We start from the raw sequence: 27,492 nt of genomic DNA on the forward strand, positions 1-27,492 counted from the left end.
AGTTAAGGTGAATTGGCCATGCTAAATTGCCCGTAGTGTTAGGTGGAGGGGTAAATGTAGAGGAATGGGTCTGGGTGGGTTACTGTTTGGAGGGTCGGTGTGGACTTGTTGGGCCAAAGGGCCTGTTTCCACACTGTAAGTAATCTAAAAAAAAGCTTTTTCACGTGGCAAACAGTTAGTGTCTGGAAGGCACTGCCTAAAGGTGTGATGGAGGCAGGATCACTTGAGCAGTTCAAGAGGGCACTGGACGATAATTTGGGTAAAAACAATGACCAAGGGTATGGGGATAAGACGGAGATTGGCACTCTGTAATGGTGCTGATTTGAAGAGTTGGTGAGACATAATAGGCCAAATGGCCTTCTTCTCCCATTACACTTCTGTAATTCTGTGATGGGGTAGTTCATTACACAGGCAAGTGTATATCTTTTTGTAAAACACGTTAGGATTATTACAGGGGGAGAAAAGCTTCAGGAAGGCAAGGAGTTCCACAGTCTGATTGAAGTAGAAGGTTTCTATGATGTGTTATGATCTTATTGCGGGCAAATATTCAGGACAAACTTTTATGATCCAGTGAATAGCTTCCCCATGTTGCCTGTGCAACATTCTATACAGACACTTTGACCAGTTTAATTACTCATAAAACACACTTACCGAGTGGGAGAAAGTGAGGACTTAATATGTGTTGGAGTTGTTTTCTTCAACTTGCGAGTGTTTTAATAAAACTAGGTTTGAACTGCAATCCTTTCTCTCATACAGTAGAAGCACTAGGGCATCAAAAAGTGTGGTGCTGGAAAAGCAGAGCTGGTCAGGCAGCATCCGAGGAGCAGGAGAGTCGACGTTTTGAGCCTAAGCTCTTCATCAGGAACGTTGACTCTCCTGCTTCTAGGATGCTATGCTTTTCCAGCACCACATCTTTTGACCCCCTAGTGCTCCTTCTGTATGAGAGAAAGGATTGCAGTTCAAACCTAGTTTTATTAAAACACTCGCAAATTGAAGAAAACAATTCCGACACATATTAAGCTAACTTTTCCTAAACTAGGCTGCTTGCCTGAAAAATACACATACTACCCACTCCAGTGAACTTGATGGTGCTGCTGGATTCAATTCACTGAGCTCTGTCACCTCAGGATCAACTCAGGGTCCTGTTAGTGCGAAGGTGGGTCTTTCAAGGAGTCTTCGCCGGCTGAGTATTTGCTAAGAGAATGGCTGCCAGGTGTCCCTTCTTATCCATCCTTTCTGACTCCTTCTGGAATGTTCTCTGCCTTCAGGCGATGGGGAGCCTTTCCAAGATATTATTACTCCATGTTGCCAAGTGGTCAGGCCGAAACTGCGGAATACTGCTGTGAGGCAGTACGGTGGCTCAGTGGTTAGCATTGGTTCCCAGTGGGACCCAAGTTCTATTCCAGCCTCAGGTGACTGTCTGTGTGGGTTTCCCCCTTGTCTGTGTGGGTTTCTGCTGGATTTCTTCCCATAGTCCAAAGATGAGCAGGTTAGGTGGATTGGCAATGATAATTTGCCCTGTAATGTCACGGATGTGTAAGATAAGTAGATTAGCCAGAGTAAATGTAGGGTTATGGGGATAGGATCAGGGAGCTGGGTCTGGCTCTGGGTGATAGGTCAAATGGCCCCTTTTTGCACAGTAGGGATTCTATGAATACACAAAACATTATGTTCGGGCTGAGTACTTCTTCACATGTTTCGGGTCATAATGACTCTCTCATTGCAATACAGGGTTGGGCTAGTCCTTGTTTGCTTTTGACCTGTGGTAACCTAGGCCACTTTACATTCCTGCAGAAACTGTTTCATCAATTTTATGTTGGATTTAGTAGTTTCAGTCATTAGCCTCTTGGCCACACCTGCCTCTGACCCAGTAACTCAAGTACCACCTCAGGACTTGATGACTAATACACAGCTAAACAGGGTGAATAACAGCTTTCTGAGCAGCAGGTGGCATGTGCTCCAGTCTATAACTATAACTCATATGTAAAAGTGAAGATTGCTTAGCAGCTTGGCACAAACCATAACACCCCATCACTAAATATTCAAAACTGTTTGAAGACTGACAGAGTCTTTGAATCATAGAAGCCTTACAGTGCAGATAGAGGCCATTGAGCCCGTCAAGTTTGCACCAACCCTCCGAAGAACATCCTGCCCCATCCCCCACCCTATCCCTGTAACCCCACATTTACCACTGATAATCCACCTTGCTTGCATATCTTAGAACTCAGGGGGTAAACTGCCAGTAAAATTTACAATCCAGAGCTCCCAGCTGGTAGTAAGTTACATGGAGCGGGATGGAGAAAATGGAGTTTCTGATTTTGCGTCCATGGATGTAAAATCATGGCTACTGGCTTGGGTTTCTTCCCTGGATACATTTCCTGCCAGACATATTCTGCATTGTGGGGTCCACTCCTTTAATGTAGCCATTAGTTGAATGAGGTTTTCAGAGAATCCCTGCTCTCTCCGGCTGATTTATCACAGGGGTCAGCACTGGTTCTGTAATCTATCTCATACTTTGCTGCCCTGATGTAAACAATCCCACTAAGCATTTGTGGAGAGCGATAAAGTTGTTTGCTTTTATTATTGGGTTCTGGTCCCTCTGCCTCCAGGCAATTTCATTAGCTATTCCTGTCTGGTCTCTGTTTTTGAAAGTAAGTTGACAAAGCATCCAGTGTATTTAACTTAAAAAACACTGCAAAAAATAACAATCTCAAAGGAACTACAGATGAGAGAAGTGAGGGTGCCAGGGTTGGGATCTTTTTGAAGTAGGACAAAAAGACCTGATTGGCCTGTCCTTCAGACTTGTAAATCTAACATTTTGAAATATCCCACAACATAGTGGCCTATATGTTCCTTTGTTAATGCATCCTCTTAGGTGCTATGCTTGCATTAGTTGGGAGATAGAGCTGAGAGCACGGTGGTTCAGTGGTTAGCACTGCTGCCTCACAGCACCAGGGACCCACGTTCAATCCCAGCCTTGGGGGACTGTCTGTGTGGAGTTTGCACATTCTCCCCGTGTCTGGGTGCTCCAGTTTCCTCCCACAGTCCAAAGATGTGCAGGTTAGGTGAATTGGCCATTCTAAATTGTCCATAGTGTTAGGTGCATTAGTCAGAGGGAAATGGATCTGGTATGGGTGGGTTACTCTTCGGAGGGTCGGTGTGGACTTGTTGTGCCGAAGGGCCTGTTTCCACACTGTAGGGTATCTAATCTATATCATTGTAAAAGGGCCAAATGACATGTTCTTGTATTCCTTTATCATTGTGCTCGAAATCTAAAATGCATTATATAATGGGATTGGAGGTGTATCAAACCTGTGACTATGTCACTAACCCATTAAAATGCATCTGCATGACTATGTTGCCAATTTAAGAGTGGAGTTGGGGGTGATTTTACCTTTATCTCATGGCAATGGGCAGTGATGATTTCAAAGTCTGGATTGGTGGCCCTTTTCTCCCAATAATGTTGGCTGTATTATGATCGCAGTCTGCTGGTGGGTTCTCAAACTACCTGGCAACAGTCTTGTTTTAATTTTGAGGTGGCATGACCCCAAAAGGTATTTTGGGCAAGATCAAGCCCAAATAGATTTGCCCCAGGCTTAAACTGTTCCATGGGATGTGAATGCGAAGAGGTTCACCAGATGCAGATGGTGAATTAAAGGAGTAACTCACAGATGATTGAACATTCAAATAAAGGAAAAGTACTGCAGAGGCTGGAAGAAATCCAAAAGAAACACAGAAACAGCTGGAGAAACTCAGCAGGTCTGGCAGCAGTCACGGAGAGAGGAACAAAGTTAATGTTTCAGGTCCATACGAGTCTTTTCCAGAACTGTTAAACCCACCCAAAAGACAATAAAACCTTTTATTTGCCATGTCAGCACTCATGAGCATTTCCAGATCATTGCAATGCTTGCAAGTGTGGAATATTGTTTTCACTCGTACTGGCTGGGTCTCCTCAATGTGGACCCATGACACATTAACAATTCCAAAAATGTAAGAGGCTACTTTACCTCAGGATGACTCCATTAGATTAATAGGTGTTGCATGTAGTCTTAATTTATTAGTTCTTTCAGACAGCAGATTATCTCCACACTCTCTTGTTCCACATCAAGGGCACCTTTGCATCATTATCTAGTACAAGTTTGAACTTGGGAACAAAACAATGGCAGATGTTGAAAGCATTTGGCAAGTTCTTGTCACTAGAGTTTGGATTCGTGATGGCTTTGGTGCAGCTTTCATGCGTTTTCCAATGATTTTAATACAGCTCGGAGAAAATAATTACAACTTTGTTTCACAAACTACAAATATCAGATATCTGAGATGGTGTAATGATGATAACTAAACATATGATCTTCAGTTAAGATTTACCTGGAGAATGCGTAGGTTCTGTTGTGCAGCATAGGAATCTTCTGCTGGGAACAGACTTTCAGTCATAATAGGAGTCAGTGAGGTCTGCAGTACTAGAGATCAGAGTTTAGAGTGTGTTGCTGGAAAAGCACAGCAGGTCAGGCAGCATCTGAGGAGCAGGAAAATTGATGTTTCGGGCCGGAGCTCTTCATCAGGTATGAGACTGGGAGCCTCGGGGGTTGAAAATAACAGCCTCATTCCTCTCAACTTTCAGTCATAATACCAGTGTATGGGCTGACAAATAAGATGTTTTACCTGGCATTTCTAAGTTGGTTCATTAATGAAAGTGGAATAATCTGAAATGAATGAAAACATTTTCAGGACAGTAAGTCTAAACCATGGTGAACCCCTTCTAAGTCAAGAGCATTACTCAGTTCATCTACAAGATGAGATTAGTTATCCCCATGGAGGCAATCACAGGTTGGACCATCTGTCCATTGGCTGTAGAATTAAAAATGGTGGGTTAGAGTAGGGGATGGACTGTCTTTTTGTGGGATGGGGTGGTGTATCTTACAACGGAATTTCAAGAATCTTCAAGTTTTCAATATGTATATGAGAAAACTATAATTCCTCCCCTCAACTAACATTTGTCATAAGTAAGTTAATTGTGAAGATTCTGAGATAAGATAGACATGCATTTGGAAAGACAGTGTTTGATTGGGAATAGTCAGAATGGCTTTGTGCTTGGGAGATCATGCCTCACAAGTTTGTTAGAGTTCTTTGATGAAGTGACCAGGAAGGTTGATAAAGACAGGATGGTAGACATAGTCTATATGGATTTCAGTAAGGCCTTTGATAAGGTGCCTACCATGGAAGGTTAAATCGCATGGAATCCAGGGCGAGCTGGCAAATTGGATACACAATTGGCTTGATGGTAGGAAGCAGAGGGTAATAATGGAAGGATGCTTGTCGGACTGAAGGCCTGTGACTAGTGGAGTGCCTCAGGGGTCAATGCTGGGCCCATTGTTCTTTGTTATCTATATCAATGGTTTGGACGAGAATGTCCAAATTAGACATGATTAGTAAGTTTGCAAATGACACTAAAATAGACAGTATCATGGACAGTGAGGAAGGTTATCAGAAATTGCAGCAAGACCTTGATCAGCTGAGGAAGTGGGCTGAGAGATGGCAATGGAGTTTAATATAGGCAAGTGTAAGATCTGGCATTTTGGAAAGTCAGATCAAGTTTGGAGTTTCATGGTGAATGGTAGGGCCTTAAGGAGTGTAGTGGAATAGAGGGAGTTCAGGTACATAGTTCTCTGAAAGTGGAGTCAAAGGTAGACAGGGCAGTGAAGAAGGCTTTTGGCCCACTGGCCTTCATCAGTCAGGGCATTGAATATAGAAGTTAGGAAGTCACGTTGCAGTTGTACAGGATGTTGGTGAGGCTGCACTTGGAGTATTGTGTTCAATTTTGGTCACCTTGCCATAGGAAGGATATTATTAAACTGGAAAGGGTGCATCATAAATTTACAAGGATGTTGTCAGCACTCAATGGTCTGAGTTATAGGGAGAAGTTGGACAAGCTAGGACTTCTTTCTTCAGAATGTAGGAGATTAGGGTGGAATTTTATACAAGCTATAAGATCATGAGAGGCATGAATAGGGTGAATTCACTAAGTCTTTTTCTCAGGGTTGGGGACTTGAGAACCAGAGGGCATCAGTTTAAGGTTAGTGGGAAGGAATAAAAGGGAACCTGAGGGGCAGCTTTTTTATACTGAGGGTAGTATGCCTGTGGAATGAGCTGCCAGCAGATGTGGTTGAGGTGGATACATTAATAATATCATATCTGATTCGAAATGTGAACTCTCTCTCCATGGATCTTGCCAGACCTGCTTTCTGTTTTGTTGCTTTTGGCTTTATTCAAGATAACCCAGCTTTAGATCCAAGTGTGAATCCTTTTGGATATAATTTCCAATTTGGACCCCACTCTCAGTCAAAATATTGCCAGGTACTCTCAAACTGTCCAGCTGTAGAGACAGGCCTTGTACCAAACATATAAAGGTAAAAAGGTAAAGTCACCACAGTCTCAGTGGACCATAGAGAGAGACAACTGGTAGTGAAGTTAATCCAAGGATCACCACACCTCAGGTGAGAGTTGATGTTAAGAAGGTATAGTATTTATGGTAATCACACCAAGCATGTACCTAACCTCTGACCTCAGGCAACCTCCACCTTGATTGGCATCTCCCCATTTCCTGTACAAGGCAACCTGTGATCTTTCTGAGAAGAAGTTGGCAATTTTGTTCGAGATTATGAACAGATTTTGTGCTGTGAGCAAGGAAACAGAAAGAACTTTTATTCCATCAGACTGCTCTTCATTTAAGTCCATGACCCAAATGCTGTCCAATCCCATAATGTGGCATATTAGTGATTGGGATACAGTGCTCATTTTTATTTTTATTCGTTCACAGGATGAGAGCATTGTTGATTAGGCCAGCATTTATTGCCCATCCCTAACCACCCAGAGGGTAGTTTAGAGTCAACCCCATTGCTATGGGTCTGGAATCACATGTAGATAGACTAGACCAGGTAAGGACTACAGTTCCTTCTCTAAAGAACATTAGTGAACAAGATGGACTTTTTCGACAATTGACAATGGACTCATGGTCATCATTGGACTCTTAATTCTATAATTATGAATTATTGTATTTTTGGTTGCATTGATAGTGGACAAATGCATTTCTAATTGTAACGATTGTTTTTCTGCTTGTAGCCCTAATAAATGGCAAAAATCACTATGTGATTAATGGGAACTGGGTAATAGACTGGCCTGGAGAATATGCTGTCGCTGGCACCAAAGTACTGTACAAGCGTTCTTCTAGTAACCATGAGACAATTGAGGCTACAGGACCAACAGGAGAGGACCTCCATGTGATGGTACAAATCTTCATGTAAAATGTGTGGCGAATGTTTCTTATGTTAAAGGAATTTTTCTTCATCTGTCATTATTTACACATTTCCTGCCAGTGGTATTTTCACAGTGGGGAAGGTAACAGTATGAATGGAAGTGTGGCAGGGTTTTCATAAAAATTTTCAACAATTTCATATTTCCCCCCACCCGCCATTGCAGGGACGTTCCTTTTCTCACTAAAATTTCCAAGACTGTCCTCTGTTGTCTTTTGCAATTTACAAGAGAAAATAATTGTTAACACCCAGCATGTTTACTTGAAGTCAATGTTCTCTCAGCTTAAAGATTTGCAAAGAAATCAACATTGGCGTGATGGGCCAAGTGGCATAATTCTGCACTGTAAGACTTCTGTGATTCTGGTTCAATAGATGAAAGAAAGCTTCACAAACAAATGTCATCCATTAAACCATATTTATTCATTAATCCCATGAATAGTCTCTAGGCGTGTAGAACCTTCCTGCTAACTATATATAAACAAAATCATAAACATCTTTTTTTTAACAATTATACATGATCTTACTTCTAAATACTGAACAAAGGAGGGTTCCATTTTGTGGGGCGCTGGCACCAGTATTAGGGCAGGAAGGAATGAAACCATCAGCTCCACTTGATCTAGCACTGGGGTCCTAACGGAAAGGCTAAATAGGATGGACACTGGGAGTTTAAACTAGGTGAGGGTGGGGAGGGCTCAGGAGATGTTATTAAAGTTTCCTGAACAAATCATAAGATAGAGTCAGGTTCTAATTCCATTTAGATCAGATAAGGGGACTACTATGAGATGGGGGAGCTAATCAATGCAGGACTGAGGTTGTTGTAGTTAAGTGCACGCAGTATATGAAACAAGATAAATGAGATAGTAGCTAGACTGAAATTGGTGGGTATGATAACATGGACATTGCAGAGACATGGGTGCAAGGGGATCAAACTGAGAACTGAATATCCAAGGATATACTACTTATTGAAAGGACAGGCAAATGGGCAGAGGGGCCTGGTCACCTCACCGATAAGAAATCAAATTAAATCGCTAACAAGAAGCGATATAGGGTGGAAGCTGCAGAGTTGAGAAACTGCAAAAAGAAAAAAGACACTGATGGGAATTATGTAAAGGCCTCCTTGTAGTAGTCAGGATGTGAGGCAAAAACTAAACCAGGCAATAGAAAGGGCCTGGAACAAAGGCACTATTACAATAATCAAAATGCAGATGGACAAGGAAAATCAGACTGGGAGCTGATCCCAAGAAAAGGAAATTGTGGAACGTCTAAGAGATTTTTTTTTGGAGCAGCTTGTGATGGAGCCCATTCGGAAACAGGAAATTTGCACTTTGGTGATGTGGAATGAAACAGGTTTGAGGGCCTGCTTTTGTGGCGTAGTGGTAGTGTCCGTATCCCTGGACCGAGAGACTAAGGTTCAAGTCCCACCTCCTCCAGAGGTTTGTAGTTACATCTCTGAACAGCTTGATTCAGAAAAATAGTTGAGACAGACCTGATTAGGGAGTTAAGGTGAGGGAACCCCTCGGAGGCAGTATGGTAGAATTCCCCCTGCAGTTTTAGAGGAAGAAGCCAGAATCAGGCATTGCAGTATTGCAATTTGTAATGAAACTCAATTACAGTTGAGTAAAGGTAATTACAGAGCCATGAGGGAGGAGCTAGCCAGAAGCAGAATGGAGGAGACAGTGGGAGAAGCAATGGCAGGGGTTTCTGGGGATAATTTGAAAGATGCAGCAGAAATTCATCCCAAGAAAGAAGAAACAAACTCAGGGGAGGACAAGGCAGCCATGGCTGACAGGGGAAGTCAGGCACAGCATAAAAGCAAAAGAAAAAGCCTACAATGTGGTGAAGATTAGTGGGAAGCCAGAGGATTAGGAAACCTTTAAAATCAACAGAGGACAACTAAAATGCATTAAGGTGAAATATGAGGGCAAGATAGATGGTAATGTAAAAGAAAATTGTAAATGTTTTTAGATACACAAAATGTAAGAGAGAGGCAAGAGTGGTCATTAAACCTTTGGAAAATGGGGCTGAAGAAGTACTAATGGGGAGAAAAAGAAAGGGCAGAGGAACTGAACAGGTACTTTACATCAGTCTTCACAGTGGGAGATACCAGCTGCATTACCAGATTTTCAAGAGAGTCAGGGGACAGTGGTGAGGGTACTGGCCATCACTAAGGAAAAGATGCTGGGGAAGCTGAAAGGTCTGAAAATTAATACCCAAAGCAGCTGGACTACACCCCAGAATTCTGAAGGAGATGGTTGAGATTGTAGAGGCATTGGTGATTTTTTTTAGGAATTATTGGAGTCAGGGAAGGTCCCAAAGAACTGGAAAAAGGCTAATGTTACACTCCTGTTTAAAAAGGAAGGGAGGCAGAAGATGAAAAACCATAGGATGGTTAGCCTAGCCTCGATTATTGGGAATATTTCAAAGTCCATTTATTCAGGATGAGATTGCAGAGTGCTTGGAAGTGCATGGTAAAATAGGGCTGAGTCAGCAAGGCTTTGTCAGTGGGAGGTCATGCCTGACAAATCTGTTAGAATTCTTTGAGATGGTAACAAATAAGTTAGACAAAGGAGAGCCAGTGGGTGTGATTTATTTGGGTTTCCATAAGGCCTTTGACAAGGTTCCACACAGGAAGCTGCTAAATAAGATAAGACCACATGATGTTACGGGCTGGCATGGAGAGAGGATTGGTTGACTGACAAAAGATAGAGAGTGGGGATCAAGGATTCTTTTTCAAGATGACTAGTGGAATTCTGCTGCAATCAGTGTTGAAACCACAACTATTCACAATATACATTACCAATCTGGATGAAGGAACTGAGTTTCTAAGTTTTCAGAAGGCACAAAGATTGGTGGAGGGATAGATAGTGCTGCAGAAGTGGGGAGGCTGCAGATGGACTTGGACAGGACTGGGAGAGTAGGCAAAGAAATGGCAGATGGATACAGTGTGGGAAAGTGTGAGGTTATGCACATTGGTAGGAAGAATAAAGGTGTAGACTATTTTCTAAATGGAGAAAAGCTTCAGAAATCTGAAGCACAAAGGGACTTAGGAGTCTCTTAAGGTTAACATGCAGGTTCAGTTGGCAGTTAGGAATGCAATGTAAGCATTTATTTCAATAGAGCTACAATACAAGAGCAGAGATGTACTGCTGAGGCTGTATAAGGATGTGGTCAGACCGGATTCAGAATATTGTAAGCAGTTTTGGGCTCCATATCTAAGAAAAGACGTATTGGCCTTGAAGAGGATCCAGAGGATGTTTACAAGATTGATCCTGGGGATGAACAGCTTGTCAAGTGAAGAATGGTTGAGAATGCTAGGTCTTTATTCGATAGAGTTTAGAAGGATATGGGGGTGTCGGATTGAAACTTAACAGAATACTGAATAGATTGAATAGACATGGAGTAGATATTTCCATTGGTTGGAGAGACTAAGACCTAAGGGTACAGCCTCAGTGTGAAGGGTTGTCCCTTTAGAACTGGGATGAGGAGGAATTTCTTCAATCACTAAATCTGTGGAACTCACTGCGGCAGAGGTCTGTGGGGGCCCAGTCAGAGGTAGAGAGGTTATTGATCAGTAAAGGGATTAAGGGTTACAGGGAGAAGGCAGGAGAATGGGGTTGAGAAACATGTCAGCCATGATCAAATGATGGAGTAAACCCTATGGGCTGAATGGCCTAATTTTGCTCCTATATTTCATGATGGTCTTATGGTCTTATTTCAAGACATGATGGTGACAGAGTTGGGGAGTTCTCTCTAGGGTCCTGACCAATCTTTATTCTCAAACAGGATCATTAAATCTAATTACCAATATTTATCATTTTGTTGCTTGTGGCAACTTGCTGTATGAAGATTAACCACTGGGTTTCCTACATTACAACAATGATTGCATTCTGAAAGTATTTCATTGTCTGTAGGACGCTTTGGTTTGACCTAAGATTGTGAAAGGCTTTATACAGCAAGTCTTTCCTTCTCATTTACATAAAATATTTTAGCCAATATTTTAACAGTGGTCTTTATCTATTTATGGGTCTTTACCAAAGGACATTAACACCAAACAAAATAACTCAGAATCACAGAACCATTATAATGCAGGAGGAGGTCATTCTGCCCATAATACCTGTACTAGCTCTCTGAATAATGTAGTGATATGGAGCCAATCTTTTACGCATTTTTTTCTATCTGACTAATCATGTAAAGCTCACTTGAGTGCCACGACCAAACCTGACCACACCATATTTCCACACTGTGCATTCCAGACACTAATTACTCAAAGAGTCGCTGAAGTAATCAGTGCAGTACCTACCATTTCAATATAACGATATAGGTTACAGTGGTCACAATGGGATCTCGCACTGAACAAGCTCAATGTATGTTGTAGGTTCTTCTACAAGAGGAAAACTTGGGTATTGAATATGAGTTCTGGCTTCCTAATGAGCGCTATAGCCATTACCAGGGAGGACACAGTCCACTGAGGCAGCCTGAGATCGCTGTTATAGATGCCGACCATCCTCTCAGTTACCTGCCTTGGACCCAGACCACAACAGCTTCCACTACCACCATCACCACGACTACCACCAGCCCAGTCAGAAAGCCAGTCATCTACCCAGGTATGACACAACCGTTTGTTTACATTCACTAGATTGATTGTGAATTTTCAACTTCAGGAGGAAGGATATTCCAAAGCTGATCCTCCTTCCGTATTGATGTGAAATCATTCCGCCCCCCCCACTCCACCATGCCCCTTACACTTTTCTAAGCTATGACCAAGAATGGCCAGCCTGGTGCCTGATCTCTGCCACTGCTGTGCCAGTGCTTAGTATTCAGGGTCGAGGTGAAGCAGACTGAGGTAGCTCATTACATGACAGTGACCACCCTGGTAAGTTTGAAGGCAGTGGTAGGGGGGAATGATATTTAATCCAGTGGAATAGAAAGTTCATGGTGACAATCCACCCATTCCCAACCCCCTCACCCTCCACCCGAAGTCAGATTAAGGCCTTGGCAGATTTTTATGTTGTATGTCTTCATGCGATGCGGGCGTCGCTGGCTGGGCTAGCATTCATCATCCACTCCTAGCTGCCCTTGAGAAGGTAATGGTGAGCTACCTTCTTGCATGCCTCATTCTTGATGAAGGGCTTATGCCTGAAACATCAATTCTCCTGCTCCTTGGATGCTGCCTGACCGGCTGTGTTTTTCCAGCACCAAACTCTTTGACTCTGATCTCCAATATCTGCAGTCCTCACTTTCTCCTAGCTACCTTTGCACAGTCCATTTAGTGTCGGCAGATCCACAATGCCATTAGGAGTGTTGTTTAAAGTAATGGATGGGATAGGGTTAATCTGAGCCGAGCATATAAATAAGAAACAAAAGTAGGTCACTTGGCCCTTTGAGCCTGTTCTGCCATTCAATAAGATCATGGCTGATATGATTTTAGTCTCAAATCTATATTCCTGCATATCCCTGATAACTTTTCATCTCCTTTATAATCAAGAATCTATCTAATTCTGTCTTAAAAATGTTTAAAGTTTCTGCATCCACTGCCTTTAAGAAGGGGACTTCCAAAGACTCACAATCCTATGAGAGTTAAAAAAAATGTTTTAAATGGGCGACCCCTTATTTTTAATCTATGACCTGTAGTTATCACACAAGAGGAAACATCCTTTCCACATCCGCCAGGTCAAGTCCCTGGAGGGTCTAAGTTTAAAAGACTCTTCCGCTGACTTTTATTTTGTGGTTCATTTTTCAACACAAGTCCTTAGACCAATAGGGCTGGAGGATTGGAAGTGACACTCAACTCCACCTGCATGAGGGACACCAGGTCTTCTCATCATTATTCAAACAAAAAGACCATGGAAGGCTTTCCCATCCTGCGCTGAAAATGTGTTGCTGGAAAAGCGCAGCAGATCATGCAGCATCCAAGGAGCAGGAGAATCGACGTTTCGGGCCCGATACGTCGATTCTCCTGCTCCTTGGATGCTGCCTGACCTGCTGCGCTTTTCCAGCAACACATTTTCAGCTCTGATCTCCAGCATCTGCAGTCCTCACTTTCTCCTTTCCCATCCTGCAGTCAACTGAGACCCTTTAGGAGGCAGTTAATGAAGTTAAAAGGGAACAATAAAAGGAGGTGTTCTTGCTGATGGCCGGTCCGAGGGACTGTGGGGGGGGTTAAAGATGGCATTGAGGTTTCAAGGGGCAGCACATGGATTTTAGACAAACACTAATCTGTACATGATCCTGAGACTGTGTTTCTGGAGGTGTATGGGGTGTGGGGTGATGAGGGGAAACATAAACTGATTACCACTAAGACAGACATCACAACACCCCCACCTTACGCCCTGCATGCTGCAGCGCCATCTCCAAACTGAGACCTGTTCTTGTACTATTGCTCAATGAAAATTTATGGTCAGAAACAGATCCTTCAGTCCAACTCGTCCACACCAACCAAGTTTCCCAAACTAACTCGTCCCATTTGCCTGCATTTGACCCATATCCTTCTAAACCTTTTCTATCCATCCATCTGTCCAAATATCTTTTAAATATTGTAACTGTACCTGCATCTATCAGTTCCTGTGGCAGTTCATTCCACACATGAACCACCCTCTGTGTGACTCTATGACTATGACTAACAGTGTCTTGTAAGTGGCCCTGTCAACATATTGCATGCAATTCTGGTCTCCTTCCTATTGGAAAGATGTTGTGAAACTTGAAAGGGTTCAGAAAAGATTTACAAGGATGTTGCCAGGGTTGGAGGATTTGAGCTATAGGGAGAGGTTGAATAGGCAGGGGATGTTTTCCCTGGCGTCAGAGGCTGAGGGATGACCTTAAAGAGGTTTCTAAAATCATGAGGGGCATGGATAGAGTAAATAGACAAAGTGTTTTCCCTGGGTGGGGGAGTCCAGAACAAGAGGGCATAGGTTTAGGGTGAGAGGGGGAAGATATAAAAGAGACCTAAGGGGCAACTTTTTCACGCAGAGGTGGTACGTGTATGGAATGAGCTGCCAGAAGAAGTGGTGGAGGCTAGTACAGTAGCAACATTTAAAAGGCATCTGGATGGGTATATGAATAGGAAGGTTGGGAGGAATATGGGCCGGGTGCTGGCAGGTGGGACTAGATTGGGTTGGGATATCTGGTCAGCATGGACAGGTTGGACCGAAGGGTCTGTTTCCATGTTGTACATCTCTATGACTCTGTGACTCTGTGTAGTGGTCTTGTGGCACAGTTAGCAATATCCACACCACTCAGCTAGAAACCTCAGGTTCAAATCCCACCCTAGTTCTTGATGACAACAAAGTTGCCCATATAATGCATAAAAACAGGGACAAGCCAAAATGTACTGCGTGGAAAATCAGGTGGGAGCAAACACGAAGGAAATCTCTAAAAGACTTGGGAAAGAGGAACAAAGATCAAATCCAAGGCTTCCTGGTGGCCTAACAGTATCTTTCACATTCCCTGATTCATCAGGGAACAGATAATTGTGTATTCTGCTACCTTGCTCACCGGGGGCCTCCCAGGCAATGACACAGTTGAAAAGACCTTACCAGCTAGGAGAGTCAGAGGAATGGTCTTCATTGTAGATGTTTCTTTCAGATGCATTGGATTGAGACAAGGTTATCAGGTTCTTGTGTTAATGAGCAAAACACAGATTTCAATTGTTTTCCCTCTTTCTCTTCAGGCTGGGTACACCCTGCACAGCGAACACCAATGCACCCTCCTCAAGTTGATCATTTTCAAAACGTATTACCGAGGGATCCCATCCAATCCACCCGCCATGAGCCCAGTGAGTGAGACCGTCAAAGGATCACCAGAAACAAGCTTTGTTTTTCATTAGCGTCTATTTTATTTGCCTTTACCAGAAAGTGACACAGCTGTGAGAGGATGGTGGGGGGTCAGGAATGGATGTTGGGATTGTGATAAACTCAATGGACAAACTTTTCCTCTACAACGTTTAAATATATTTTATATACAATAGGGAAAAATACATCTTACCTTACAAAATTATTGGGATTATTAAACTATTGGATTCACTAATGGCCTATATGGAAGGAAATCTGCTGTCCTTGCCTGGCCTAAATATGATTCCCCAAAACCCACAACTATGTGGTTGACACTCAACAGCCCCTGGGCAATGAGGGATGGGCAATAAATTCTGGTCTAGCCAATGACGCCCACATCCTGTGAATGAATTTTTAGAAACATTGTCCAGGAGCATTTCATAGCCAAGGCCTCATGTGGACTACAGAATACAAAACAAAACACCTCAACAACGAAAGAACCCATGAATTGGATTGGAACAGTAAAAGTTGTCATGACCAATCACAGTGTAAGCTTGAAGGGCTATATGGCCAAATCTTGTTCTGATGGACAGTTAATATGTTTGTTCCTAACAAGCACAGTGTATTTTCAATCCAGCAAAATATTTCAATGAGCTCAACAGAGTGAATCTTCAATGATCAAACTGGTATACTGATATTTAATTAGTGGACCTCAGGCACCTTTAACGGTCAAAGTTAAAAATCACACAACACCCATTTCTTATATTTTCCATAACTTTATATTTTTGTAAAGTCAAAAAAAAAGTTTTTTGTTTGCTAATAAATATATTTACAAACAAAAAAAAATCACATAACAACACGTTGTAGTCCAGCTGGTTTATTTGGAAGCACTAGGTTTTGGAACGCTGCTCCTTCAACCACCTGATGAAGGAGCAGCGTTCCAAAAGCTACTGCTTCCAAATTAACCCTTTGAACTATACCCTGGTGTTGTGTGATTTTTAACTTTGTCCACCCCAGTCCAACACCGGCTCATCCACATCATGTCCTTTAATGGTGCAATTGTTTTTGGTAACAGAGTAGCTTAAATGTTGAGATAGGATTAGCCACACCTACCGCCTTATATTTGCTCTTTGTAGCCAAATCAAACAAGCTCTTTATTTACAGTTTCACTACAAATGATGGCTGCACAATCTCACACCCAATGTTAGATCAACGAAGATCAATCAATGATGCTAGATCAACAATGTTTTTACTTCCTTCAAAGCTTGAGCTTGAGTTGCTTTAATGAAGTCAATGTTTTGTGCTTATGCAGTGAAAAAGAACTCATGTAACAATGGCATTGGCTTTCCATGACTTAAGCAGAACAGTCACTGAACGATGTGCTATGGAAATGCTTACATTATGTGTTAAATGGTACAGATCTACTGATAAAATCTCAACAGCAATAGCATGTCTACACAAAACTACTTGTGACAGTCAAAACACATTCCTTCATCTGTCATCTTTGACAGCATTGGGAGATCAGTATCCCTGTGAGTGAGCTTCCTGTCAGCTGCTGAACTGTTAACATCAAGAAAGAAATAATGAATGTTAAACCTCCTGTCATCTCCCCACTGTGTCTCTCTGACTCTGGTCTCACTCCCAGCCGACTGCACCGCCGGGGCAGCTTGCTACTTTGTCAAGTGTGGAGCTCTTCAGAATTGCCACATGCAGACACCAAAGGAGAAAGATTTGCATTTATATGGTGCCTTCTGTGGCCACTAGATATCCCAAATAATGGAGAACTGTCAGAATATAGAGAGCACAGTGGCCAGTTTGCAATATGCAAGCTTACACAAAGAGCAATGTGAGAATGACTTGATATCTGCTTTTGTGATAGTGAATGATAGATAAATATTGGCCAGGCCACCAGAGAAAGCTTCCTCTTCAAACTTTTGTATCCATCTGAGAGGGCAGATTATACTTTGGTCTAACACCTCATTTGAAAGGCAATATCTGGACAGTACATAACTCCCTAAGTACTGCATTGGAGTGTTAGCGTAGATTGTCATGTTCAAGCACTGAAGTGCAACTTGAGCCCACAACCTTATGATTTAGAGTTAAGTGTGCTACTAACTGAGCCACTGATGGCAGGCTGAAAAGCAGGGAGTGGGAAGAGGCAAAATGTGAGGAAGAGGGTGCAATTTCCAGATCCTTTAGGTCACAAACAAGTTTGAGAGATTTCCAGCACAAAGGAGGGGGTGTGTTGGAGAAGCACAGACTAAGGTTTTTCTGTACAAACAACTCCTATCTGAATGAAATGTCCATGGAGCTCAGTCCAAGGCAATGGAAAGGGTATTCTTTATTTATTTTAAGATTGGACCTAAAGCTTCCTTCCGCTTCTCCCAGTCACTTACATGAAAAGCTGACCATCCTTCGTGAACAATCTGCTGACTGTCTAATAAAGCTCTCCACAGCAAGGGGAGCTTTTATTGCTTGCTGCCTGAGCAAAAAAACTCCTTCTAATAGATGGTATGCATTAATTGGCATGTTGGAGAGCATTAAGATGATTTGGTGCATTTAAGTAATCATTATCTATCTCTGATTTAGGTTACTGTAGAAAGTGTAAGAAGTCAAAAGGAAAATCTCAAAGGATTAAACAGTACTGCCAGAAAGACTTTGGTAAGACATCAATAAAACATAAAATCTTTACTTTAGCAATAATAGAAGCTAATTGCAAGGTATATGAATTTATTTCTCAGTCCAATTACAAGTGCTGGTTCTAATTTGCAGCGACATCTCTGCATTACAAATTTTCTCATGTTTATTTTTACAGCAGGGGTCAGCTCTGTGGAGTGTATTCACTGTTTGTAAAATGAAGCCTGACCCATAGGGAGTGCAGGTTAAAGAATTGACACTATTGAGCTTTAGCCTTATCCATGCTCCTTTTCAGTCAGTGGGATCAGTGAATCTGCCTCTCTGTTTCAGAGGAACTAACAAGAAAGCTGCATGAATGCTCCTTGGTGGACATAAGTACATTGCCCAATGTGCACTAAAGCCCACAAAGATAAAGAAAATACTGGGATCAGTCTTGGTTTGTGCTACTCTCAGCAATGATGTCAGTACAGCTGTTACAATTAGCTTCAGTGGCCTTGAGCCAGTTTGGGGAAGAAAATCAACAGAAGCTGCATTTGGTCAGAAGGCCAGGCTTCAAATCCTGCCTGCGGTAGAGGTGTGTCATAACATCTCTAAACAGGTTGATTACAAATACCTTCTATGCAATCTGTATCTGTGCACGATGGACTTAAGCTTAGCAATTATGCAAAGTTGCAAACTGATGTTTAATCATGCCTGCGTGGTTAAATATTCAGCTGTCACTCACATCTTTTATTATGTGTGTGTTTGACATCAGTAGCTCCCATTGTAAAGACATTAACCATCACTATAGCAGGAACGTGTAACGTTCTGTTTATGCTTCTATCACATCGATCTCTGCTCTTAGCATTGTCACTCCAAGACAAGAGGGAATAACAGGGCCACACAACAGGGCTCATGGAGCTGACCCAGCTGCAAATAAAATTCCAGTACCTTAAAACCAGATAAGGTACAAAAACAATGCACATGCAGTAACAATGCCATGTGCTGTAATTTTTGAAATGTTGGTGGATCCACATGAACAGATCCAGGTTACCAATAACAGGTAATGGCCAGTCCATTCCAACAGGGATAAAGGGAGAATTTATATGTCAGTCCTTGGCCCTCTAAATGTTCCTCTGATTCCTCAGAATGGAACTGCCAGGAAGAACATCGCATTTAGAGAACATCAAATTATATCTTCGATGATCCCAAAGTGCTTCATATCCACTGAATCATTTTATGATGTCACACACCAGCAGGTCATAGTCCAACAGGTTTATTTGAAATCAGAGCGCTGCCCCTTCACCAGGTGACCTGACGAAGGAGCAGTGCTCCGAAAGCTTGTGATTTCAAATAAACTTGTTGGACTATAATCTGGTGTCATATGACCTCTGACCTTGTTCACTCCAGTCTAACACTGGCATCTCCACACCATAATGTTTTGATGTGCAATCATGGGTTTTAGTTGGCATTGATACCAATTGTTGAGTAGGCCAACTCTTCAAATCATTTTAACTAGAGCAAAGTCCCACGACTATCAATAAATAAGTGAACAGATAATCAATTTTGGTCGTATTGGTTGGGAAAGGCCAACTGAAGAACTACCTTATCCTTTTTAAATAATGCAATAGGACACTTAAGCAGGCTGAGGACACCTTGCTTCAATAATTTATGCAAATGCTTAAACCCATGGTTAGAAAAGTGTGAATTCCCCCAACTGAGAAAAGCGGAGTTTGTTTCCTTGAGAAAGGAATCTACAGAGTAGGGAGCATGGAAGAAATCATCAAAAAAAAACCCTACGCTCTACATTGGTCCATAAATGTTTCTATTTTCCTTCTTCACCAGTTTTTCGTGGAAGGGTCCTCAGCAAGGCAATTGTGGGGTCGGAGACTCGGTACGATGTACAAATCAGGCAAACGTACAAGAACAAATATCCCATTGTCCACAGGGAATACATCTGGGTGCCAAACACATGTGACTGTCCATATATTTTAGAAAAGCGAGAGTACATCATGATGGCAAAGCGACACGTGAACTTTGAGCAAACGCTGAACCGAATTCTACTGGAACACAACAGTTTTGTCAGGCTCTGGCAGCCAAAGGAAGACTTGATGCTACGAGACATAGACAAATATTGCCACCGGTTCTCATAAAGCAAAGTCTAACATGATACAAGCATTTTACAACTCGGGCCAATATTGGATAGTATTTGGGAAGAGCCCATGACATTGCAATAGAAAACCATATCATTCCATCAATTATGTGCAAATCTCCTATTAAGCAACCACTCACGGCTTATAATAAGTTCCTTTTTCTAAGCCATCAAGAACAGTACCTGGAAAGAGTTATTTGGAGATGACTCTGTGGGTCAAGGCAATGAATTGTTGGAAATGAGTTAATGTGGCCGCTTTGTCCATGCTTAATTGAAATGAAGAAATATGTCTTCATATTGGAAACAATGATTGGAAGCTTTCAGAAGTTTATATGTGGTCAATCTGAACAATGTTTGGTTTTTCTGTAAGGAATGTTCTCTATGATGAACTATTTGATGTGCAAGGTGCCATGATGTCCAATTTTGTTGATGGTAACAGAATCTATATTTTTAAACAAGTCAACCCATTATTACGTTATTGTGACTGGAGCACAATAATAACTTTTCTGCTGCACCTTGGAAGTAATGCACTTCATTATTTTGTAACAATTTCTCCCCAAGTAGTTGGGACATCTATTCCCTGAAGGATGCTCCCAGGTTTGGACAGTTTTACATTGCATGATCCTATGTTATTTTAAGGACAGGCATTCTGTATTATACCTGGCATGTTCTGAATTTTGGGTGAAGTATTAGTAAATGCCAATTATTTTATATCATTTATTTAAATACATATATTAAGTATCTCACTAGTATACTGACACTAATCACTTTGCATGGTACATTATGTATCTAAGCATCAAAGACATTTTAAAGAATTTTATTGTACACTGTCATTAAAATTGGCAAACATTAATTAACTTGAATCATTTCACCTCTGACATTCACTAATGCTCAACCATCTCAAACTTATGAATATCAACTAAAAGCAAAATCTGTAAGGTTACAACAGGATGTTACTTTACTTGACCAAAGACCTGTATAATCAAAACTTAACAGTGGAATAACAGAGGATTTGAAAGTAATAATATTAAAAAGGTAAAATATTAAACAAACCATTTATAGAGATTGGAGAAGCTACTTATTCAGCATTACTTCAAGGTGGGAAGGTATTTAGTTGTTCTGCATCACTTCATGTTAATGTGCAAGGTCACTTACATCAGTAATGAAAACATAAAACATTTCATCGCTATTGTCCACCTTGCACTGAGGAGCATTGAACATTGGATCAATGACATAGATGTAAAGAGAAGCAAAAGAGAATATAGTAAACAGGTAAAGGATGAAGAGGAAGCAAGGGCAGCATGATGTCAGAACATAGAGGAGGACAGAAAGCAAAGATTGTCACTGATTGTTCAGTGAATCAGGGGAACAGATCTTCAGATAAAACACAGAAAATGTGAAATGTAGGTGATTACTGCTAAACCAGGAAGCATGACAAAAAGAAGTTTAGAATGGGAGCATTATGGGGCACTTTGCAATTCAGAGTTCATTAATACCTGTAAAGGGAGGACTTTTGATTGTCCTAGCCAGAGCAGGCTGGCTTTGTAACTTGATTCTGGATCAGTGGTGCTGGAAGAGCACAGCAATTCAGGCAGCATCCGACGAGCAGCAAAATCGACGTTTCAGGCAAAAGCCTTTGTAACTTGGTCCGCCTGAATATATTCACCTCTTCCTGCAAACTTACGGTGGAAGCTTTCTTTTGGAGGTTAACTGGGAAGTTACACTTATGATTCTGAACAAATGGAGGATTTCTGTTCCCTGAGCGCAATTCTGAAGAAGAGTCAAACTGGACACGAAACGTGAACTCTGTTTTTCTCTCTCTACGGGTGCTGCTAGACCTGCTGAGTTTCTCTAGCACTTTCTGTGTTTGTATCAATAAAGTAGAAATTTTAGAATTAGACTTATTGTCACGTGTACTCGAGTACAGGAATATAGTGAAAAGTACACAAGTAGCCATTTTGTGGTGCCATTTTAGAACACAAAAGACAGGATTAGAAAACAGATGCAGAAAGAAACAGCCAGATCACTCCCCTGCCTCTGCTATGAGTCCTTGCTGCCAGGAAAACAAAGAGACAAAGTCCAGCCCTCAGTCTGTGAACACTCAGATGCCCTGATTCCTCCCACACGCCCACCCCCAACTTCACCATCGGGCACCTGGGCCCAGCCATGACCTGGCACCATGCCAGATGAGTTTCTCTGGTTGTTACACATACTGACCTCAGAAGCAATTGAGTGACGATTCTTTGGTCTTTGCCATTTAATTCACTGTCACTTCTCTCCCAGGAATCTCAGATTTCTACAGTTCTGATGAAGGGACATTCACCTGAAACATTAACTCTGTTTACTGTCTCATTGATGATCACCAGTTGGCTGGGTGCATCCAGCAGTTTTTGTTTTATGTAGTAAAATTACTTCTGTTCAGTACTTCGGGTGTAGTAGTAACAGTATTCTGAAAACGTATTGCTGGAATATTGGCCACAGACGATCTTCCATTGTTTGTTTAGAGCATTGCTATTGTAACCAGAGCTTAGCATTCTCAAAATTAGGAAATTCCAACATTACTGATGCCATTTCTGAGGAAGAGTCACTGAACCCAAAACGTCAACTCTGATTTCTCTCCATAGATGTTGCCAAAGTTGCTGAGCTTGTCCAGCAAGTGCAGATTTTTGTGTTGATGCTGTTGCCCTCAGAGGGTTAAAAAGAAAATGCATAATTCCCTATTACTCACAGAAAGAGAGAATTTCCGCTCATTATCATAAAAAAATTCATTACAGTCTTTTTATGGAAGTGGCAGTAACAGTATTATTCTTGGATTAGTAAACCAGGAGTGCAGGTTAATGCTATCTAGGTGTAGATTCAAATCCCTCCATGGCAGCTGGTGGAATATAAAAACAGCTTTAAAAAAGCCAGCCTAGTACTGGTGACTCTCCAATAATATTAAAAATCCACCTGGTTCACTAATTTCTTTTAGGGAAGGAAATCTGCCGTCCTTACCACATCGGGCCTGCATCCGACTCCAGACTCACAACAATGTGGTTGATACTTAACTGTCCTTTGAAATGGCCTAAAGACCATCTCAGATCAAGGCCAATTACAGATGGACAACAAATGCTTGTCTTACCAGCAGCACCCACCTCTCATTTTTAAAAATAATCTTAAAATATTGCAATTTCAAACCGGTTGATTTAGTGGAAAGTTCCAACCCCTCCTAATGTTCCTCAAAACAGCATGCATCAGCAGAAATGTTTATACCTCAGGCCTGGTCCAAAGAATCCATCTCCAAAAAAAACACAAAGAACTGATATGGAAACATGGCTTGAGTTATTAAAGATAAACCAAGTCGTAGCTAGAACATTAAAACCGGATACTGAACTTGAATTTCCAGGGAATTGTGTTTTTTTTTCAATTTACTTGTTAAAGATAGATAAGACAATGTTGCCAAAGATCAAGTTTTATTTGTTTTTACATGTGTAATAAAAGGGAAAATCTGCTTCGACCAAGTATACTTCAATGGTGCTCCAATGTAATGTAATATTTAAAGTCAGATTGAGACTCTTCATCTGTTCATTTTAATCAGGGAATATTCTCAGACTGTGCCTCTGCTCATCTTTTTAAGTTAAAAATCACACAACACCAGGTTATAGTCCAACAGGTTTAATTGGAAGCACACTAGCTTTCGGAGGGACGCTCCTTCATCAGGTGATAGTGGAGGGCTTAATCCTAACACAGAATTTATAACTTAGTACACCCCAGTTCAACACTGGCATCTCCAAATCACATCTTTTTAAGGAATTTGTCACATTCAGCTGGAAATAGTCTGAAACAACCCTTAGTCAAATAGCAGGCACTGTAACATCAGCAAGTGTTTCTTTGAACATGTTTGTTTTAATAGAAATAAAGTGATAGCATGTAGAGAGTTCACAGTGTCTGATTGAGGGACTTAGTATTGCAAAAGGAAGGTGAGAACCACCCACAATCATTTCTGTGTACACCCTACCTCACCATCTCCATCCTGTGAACTTCCTCCTACCACCACTCACCTGTGCCTGAGTCCATTCTCAATCCTGTGCCTCAGGTGGTAGTATCAGCAGCAGCCTCTGATTTTGGTGGTGCTGCTGAGCAGTGATGAACTTCCTGCTTCTGATTAGCCAGTAGATCTCAACAGCTGAGACTTTTGCTCCTCAGGTCTTTGATCCCAGGTATGGTCCACTTCCACCCCAAATGGCCATTGGCTCTGTTTATTTGGAGTTCAGTTACAAGATTCTGAAGATCCTAAGAACAAAGCTATGAGAACACTAGGACAGCTGTGAAAACTACGTGTGCAAAAGTAAGCTTTGAAGAATTTAATACTAGAATTCCCAAACCTTTTCCCACTGTGACCCCATTTTGAGGGTTTCAAATTGTCACAACTCCTCTCAATGAGAACTGTGAGAGCAAGGGGTGGGGAAATGTGTTAGTGAGAGCCAGGGCCTGTTAAAGAGGGAATACAGCTGTTATGACTTAGTTAGAATTCCAGGTTGGACATTACTGCCTCAAAGCTCACATCCCCAAACTTTCAGCTTGCAACCCTACCTCCCAACCAGACATATTGGGAAGCACTGATTTAAGAGTGTAAGAGTCTATATAACTTATGGGTGGTTTAACTATCCTTCCATGTACTGTGATGGCATACTCATGACTTGTAGGTGCATTGGTACCTTGCATATTATTAAAGTGCTAATTGCTTTTGTGTTGGTCTGCCACAATTTCACTCTGGGCTTATCTTTGGATATATTTTATGCATATTTGATGTACTGGATGTTTTTGGTTTGCAAAATTCCCTCAATTGGCTTCTGGTTCTCTTGAACATCACACCATTAAGTGTTGTGATTTTGTAGAGTCTAAAATCCATCTGGATACTTGTGTGAATGGCTAGGTGCTTAGGTGATATGCATGACTCTCCACTTCTTATCCTACATAGATTAGGGAGTTTGCACCATTGTGTTGGACATGTACCATCTTCATTCTCCTTCATTTTCTGAGATGTTTGTCTCAAATTTCTAGGAACGTGGACAGCTAATGGCCCAACAAGGTTGTCCTAACTCATCTTCTGAGCATGATTTCTGCTTTGACATTGAGCCCTGATGTAGAGATGTTGCTGTTGTTGCCTTTATTTCATGACTTGTGCTTTAAACGACTTATTTGAGTGAGACCTTTGGATCTGGGACAGTTCAGTGAAGTCATCACAATGTTTGCCATAGATGTCCCCAGAAGGAGTGCTAGTAGAAATTTGGAAAAAGAGTCAGTGACAAGGAGAAAACCATTGCCATGTGTAGTAAGTGAGTATGATATTCCTGTAGACCAAGGTTACAGGGGAATCTCATGAGGGTGTAGAATTTCTTTGCACTGCTGTGATGAGGGATTCTGGCATACCTATGATATCCTCACTGCCTTCTCAATATCATCCCTAGCCAACCCAAAGTATTCTTTGCCAGGTGTCTTGTTCTCTCAATGTCCAAATATCCCTGGTATGGCTGTGACAATATGTCCCTGTGAGAACATTAGGTACATGCACCTTTTGTATTGTATCAGACTAGCCTTCCCTACTCACTTCCCATTCAATGTTGTTTCGTGTATATGTTTCATGGTACAGTTGTTTCGTGTATATGTCAGAGTCAAGAAGAGTGGTGCGGGAAAAGCCCAGCCAGTCAGGCAGCATCCAAGGAGCAGGAGAGTTGACTTTTCGAGCATAAGCTCTTCATCACATTCCTGATGAAGAGCTTATGCCTGAAATGTCGATACTCCTGCTCCTCAGATGCTGCCTGACTGGCTGGGCTTTTCCAGCACCACACTTCTTGACTCTGATCTCCAACATCTGCAGTCCTCACTTTCTCCTTCCTTGTGTATGTGCTAACCATAACTCAATAGGTTGGTGAATGACATCAACCTTGAAATCTATTCTGTCTATTTGTAAGTCTAGTGGAACATCTACATTTTTAAAAATTTAATCATGTGCTTATTGTATCCCAGGTAACCACTTTATTACCGTGTTTGTAACAGACGGTAAAGTCAGACCCTTGTATTTTACCGGATCTCAATGTACTCTAGGTGGTTGACTCACCAGCGCTTTGCCTCAAATCTTTCCTAATCTTTTGTGATTGGTTTCCACAATAAATTGTTTACTTTAAGCATTGAACCTTGTGACCAATATCACTAGCCATGCCATTGCTGGTCCACTATATCCCACCATGTAGAATACTTGCAGTTTTCATGCAGACTTGTCAGAGGTACACTTCATTACCAATGTACCAATGCAAGCAGTGAGTAAACATTTGTATGTAACTAATTTGGCTATTGTAGTTTTTATTGTTGACTGCCGGTGATGCAGATACATATCCTTCAGGATTCTGAATTGAAGGATGTTTACAATTGTCCCAATATAGACACTTGGTTATGAGCACGCTTGATGCTTTTACTTGGCTGTATCATACTAAAGGTGGCAAAATCTTCTAACATGTCATTCACATGATGTGTCACATTCACACTGTGGAAAACATGTTTACTTTCTTTCACTTGACCCTCTACTCTGGTCTTGTCCTCCTGCTCACCTGATGTCTGTGCTTGTGCTAATGCAGAGCTCTAGAGCACTTTCTATTCTTGCCGCTCATGTTTTTTGTTTGGTTGTCTCCTGTTGTATCATCTGGTTATATTTCTGGATTTCTTCCACATGAGTCCTTTCACAAGCCATGACGCTCAAAGATCTTGGAAGGCAAGACAACTTTGAAGTCGGTGCGACAAACTACACTTTCTACACAGCTTGCTCACTTTCTACATCAGTATTGGCAGCTGACTTGCAGACAATGGTGTCCAAAGGACAAGGACATTATATTTTCTTCATACAGCAGTGAGTTGATTTTGTGCCTCTCTTTTTCACCCAGGCATCTTTACGAAAAGTTTTGAATGGTATTGAAGCTATAGTCAGCTCCATTATCCTCTCAGATGGCTTATCCTCTGACAAATCACAGTCCTTGCCCTGCCACAGCACCGATTGAAAAACTGACAACTGATTCTTGTGCCTGCTAGCTGTAAGACATCAGTTCCAAAGTGTGAATTCAGCAGTTAACTTTTACATGAAGCACATCTTCCAACATATTTCACAATTTATCAGAGCCTCCCTGGTCCTCTTCAGACACACCTGAAGTGCTGATTCTATGAAACCTTCATTCCCATTGGCTTTTCACCCCTTGATTACTTGGTTCTGCAGTGACTAGGTCTAAAAGCATAGTTCTATCCTTTGTTTAAAGTCCCATTTAGGCACAATGTCTGTGGCATTCAGTTCATGAGATGGAATTAGATAGTCATCTTCCAGATGTCCTCTGTCTTTTGCAAAAGCTAGCATTCATTGCCCATACAATCCTTACAGTGTGGAAGTAGAACATTTGGCCCATCAAGTCCACACTGACCCTCTGAAGAGCATCCCATCCAGACCCACCCCATTTCTGTAACCCTGCATATCCCATGGCTAATCCACCTAGTCAGCGCACTGCAGGGCAATTTAGTATGGCCAATCTTGCTAACCTGCACATCTTTGGACTGTGGGAGGATACCCATCCAGACACAGGGAGAACATGCAAACTCTACACAGACAGTTGCCTGAGGAATTGAACCCAGC

The 27,492-nt window shown here is 41.7% G+C and overlaps 1 protein-coding gene across 2 annotated transcripts in view; it reads left to right on the forward strand.

Moving 5' to 3' along the window:
* LOC122565386 (ADAMTS-like protein 5) overlaps window positions 1-20,893 on the forward strand; it is a 126,271-nt gene extending 105,378 nt beyond the window's left edge. For both annotated transcript variants that reach the window (XM_043721315.1, XM_043721316.1), the window contains exons 9-13: window positions 7,117-7,280; window positions 11,683-11,911; window positions 14,974-15,078; window positions 17,663-17,734; window positions 19,535-20,893. In XM_043721315.1, the coding sequence (XP_043577250.1) occupies window positions 7,117-7,280; window positions 11,683-11,911; window positions 14,974-15,078; window positions 17,663-17,734; window positions 19,535-19,842 (878 nt within the window). In that variant the 3' untranslated portion in view covers window positions 19,843-20,893. The remainder of the gene's footprint in view (window positions 1-7,116; window positions 7,281-11,682; window positions 11,912-14,973; window positions 15,079-17,662; window positions 17,735-19,534) is intronic.
* The last annotated feature ends 6,599 nt before the right edge of the window (window positions 20,894-27,492 follow it).

This window comes from Chiloscyllium plagiosum, chromosome 31, assembly GCF_004010195.1.
Source record: "Chiloscyllium plagiosum isolate BGI_BamShark_2017 chromosome 31, ASM401019v2, whole genome shotgun sequence".
NCBI lineage: Eukaryota > Metazoa > Chordata > Chondrichthyes > Orectolobiformes > Hemiscylliidae > Chiloscyllium > Chiloscyllium plagiosum.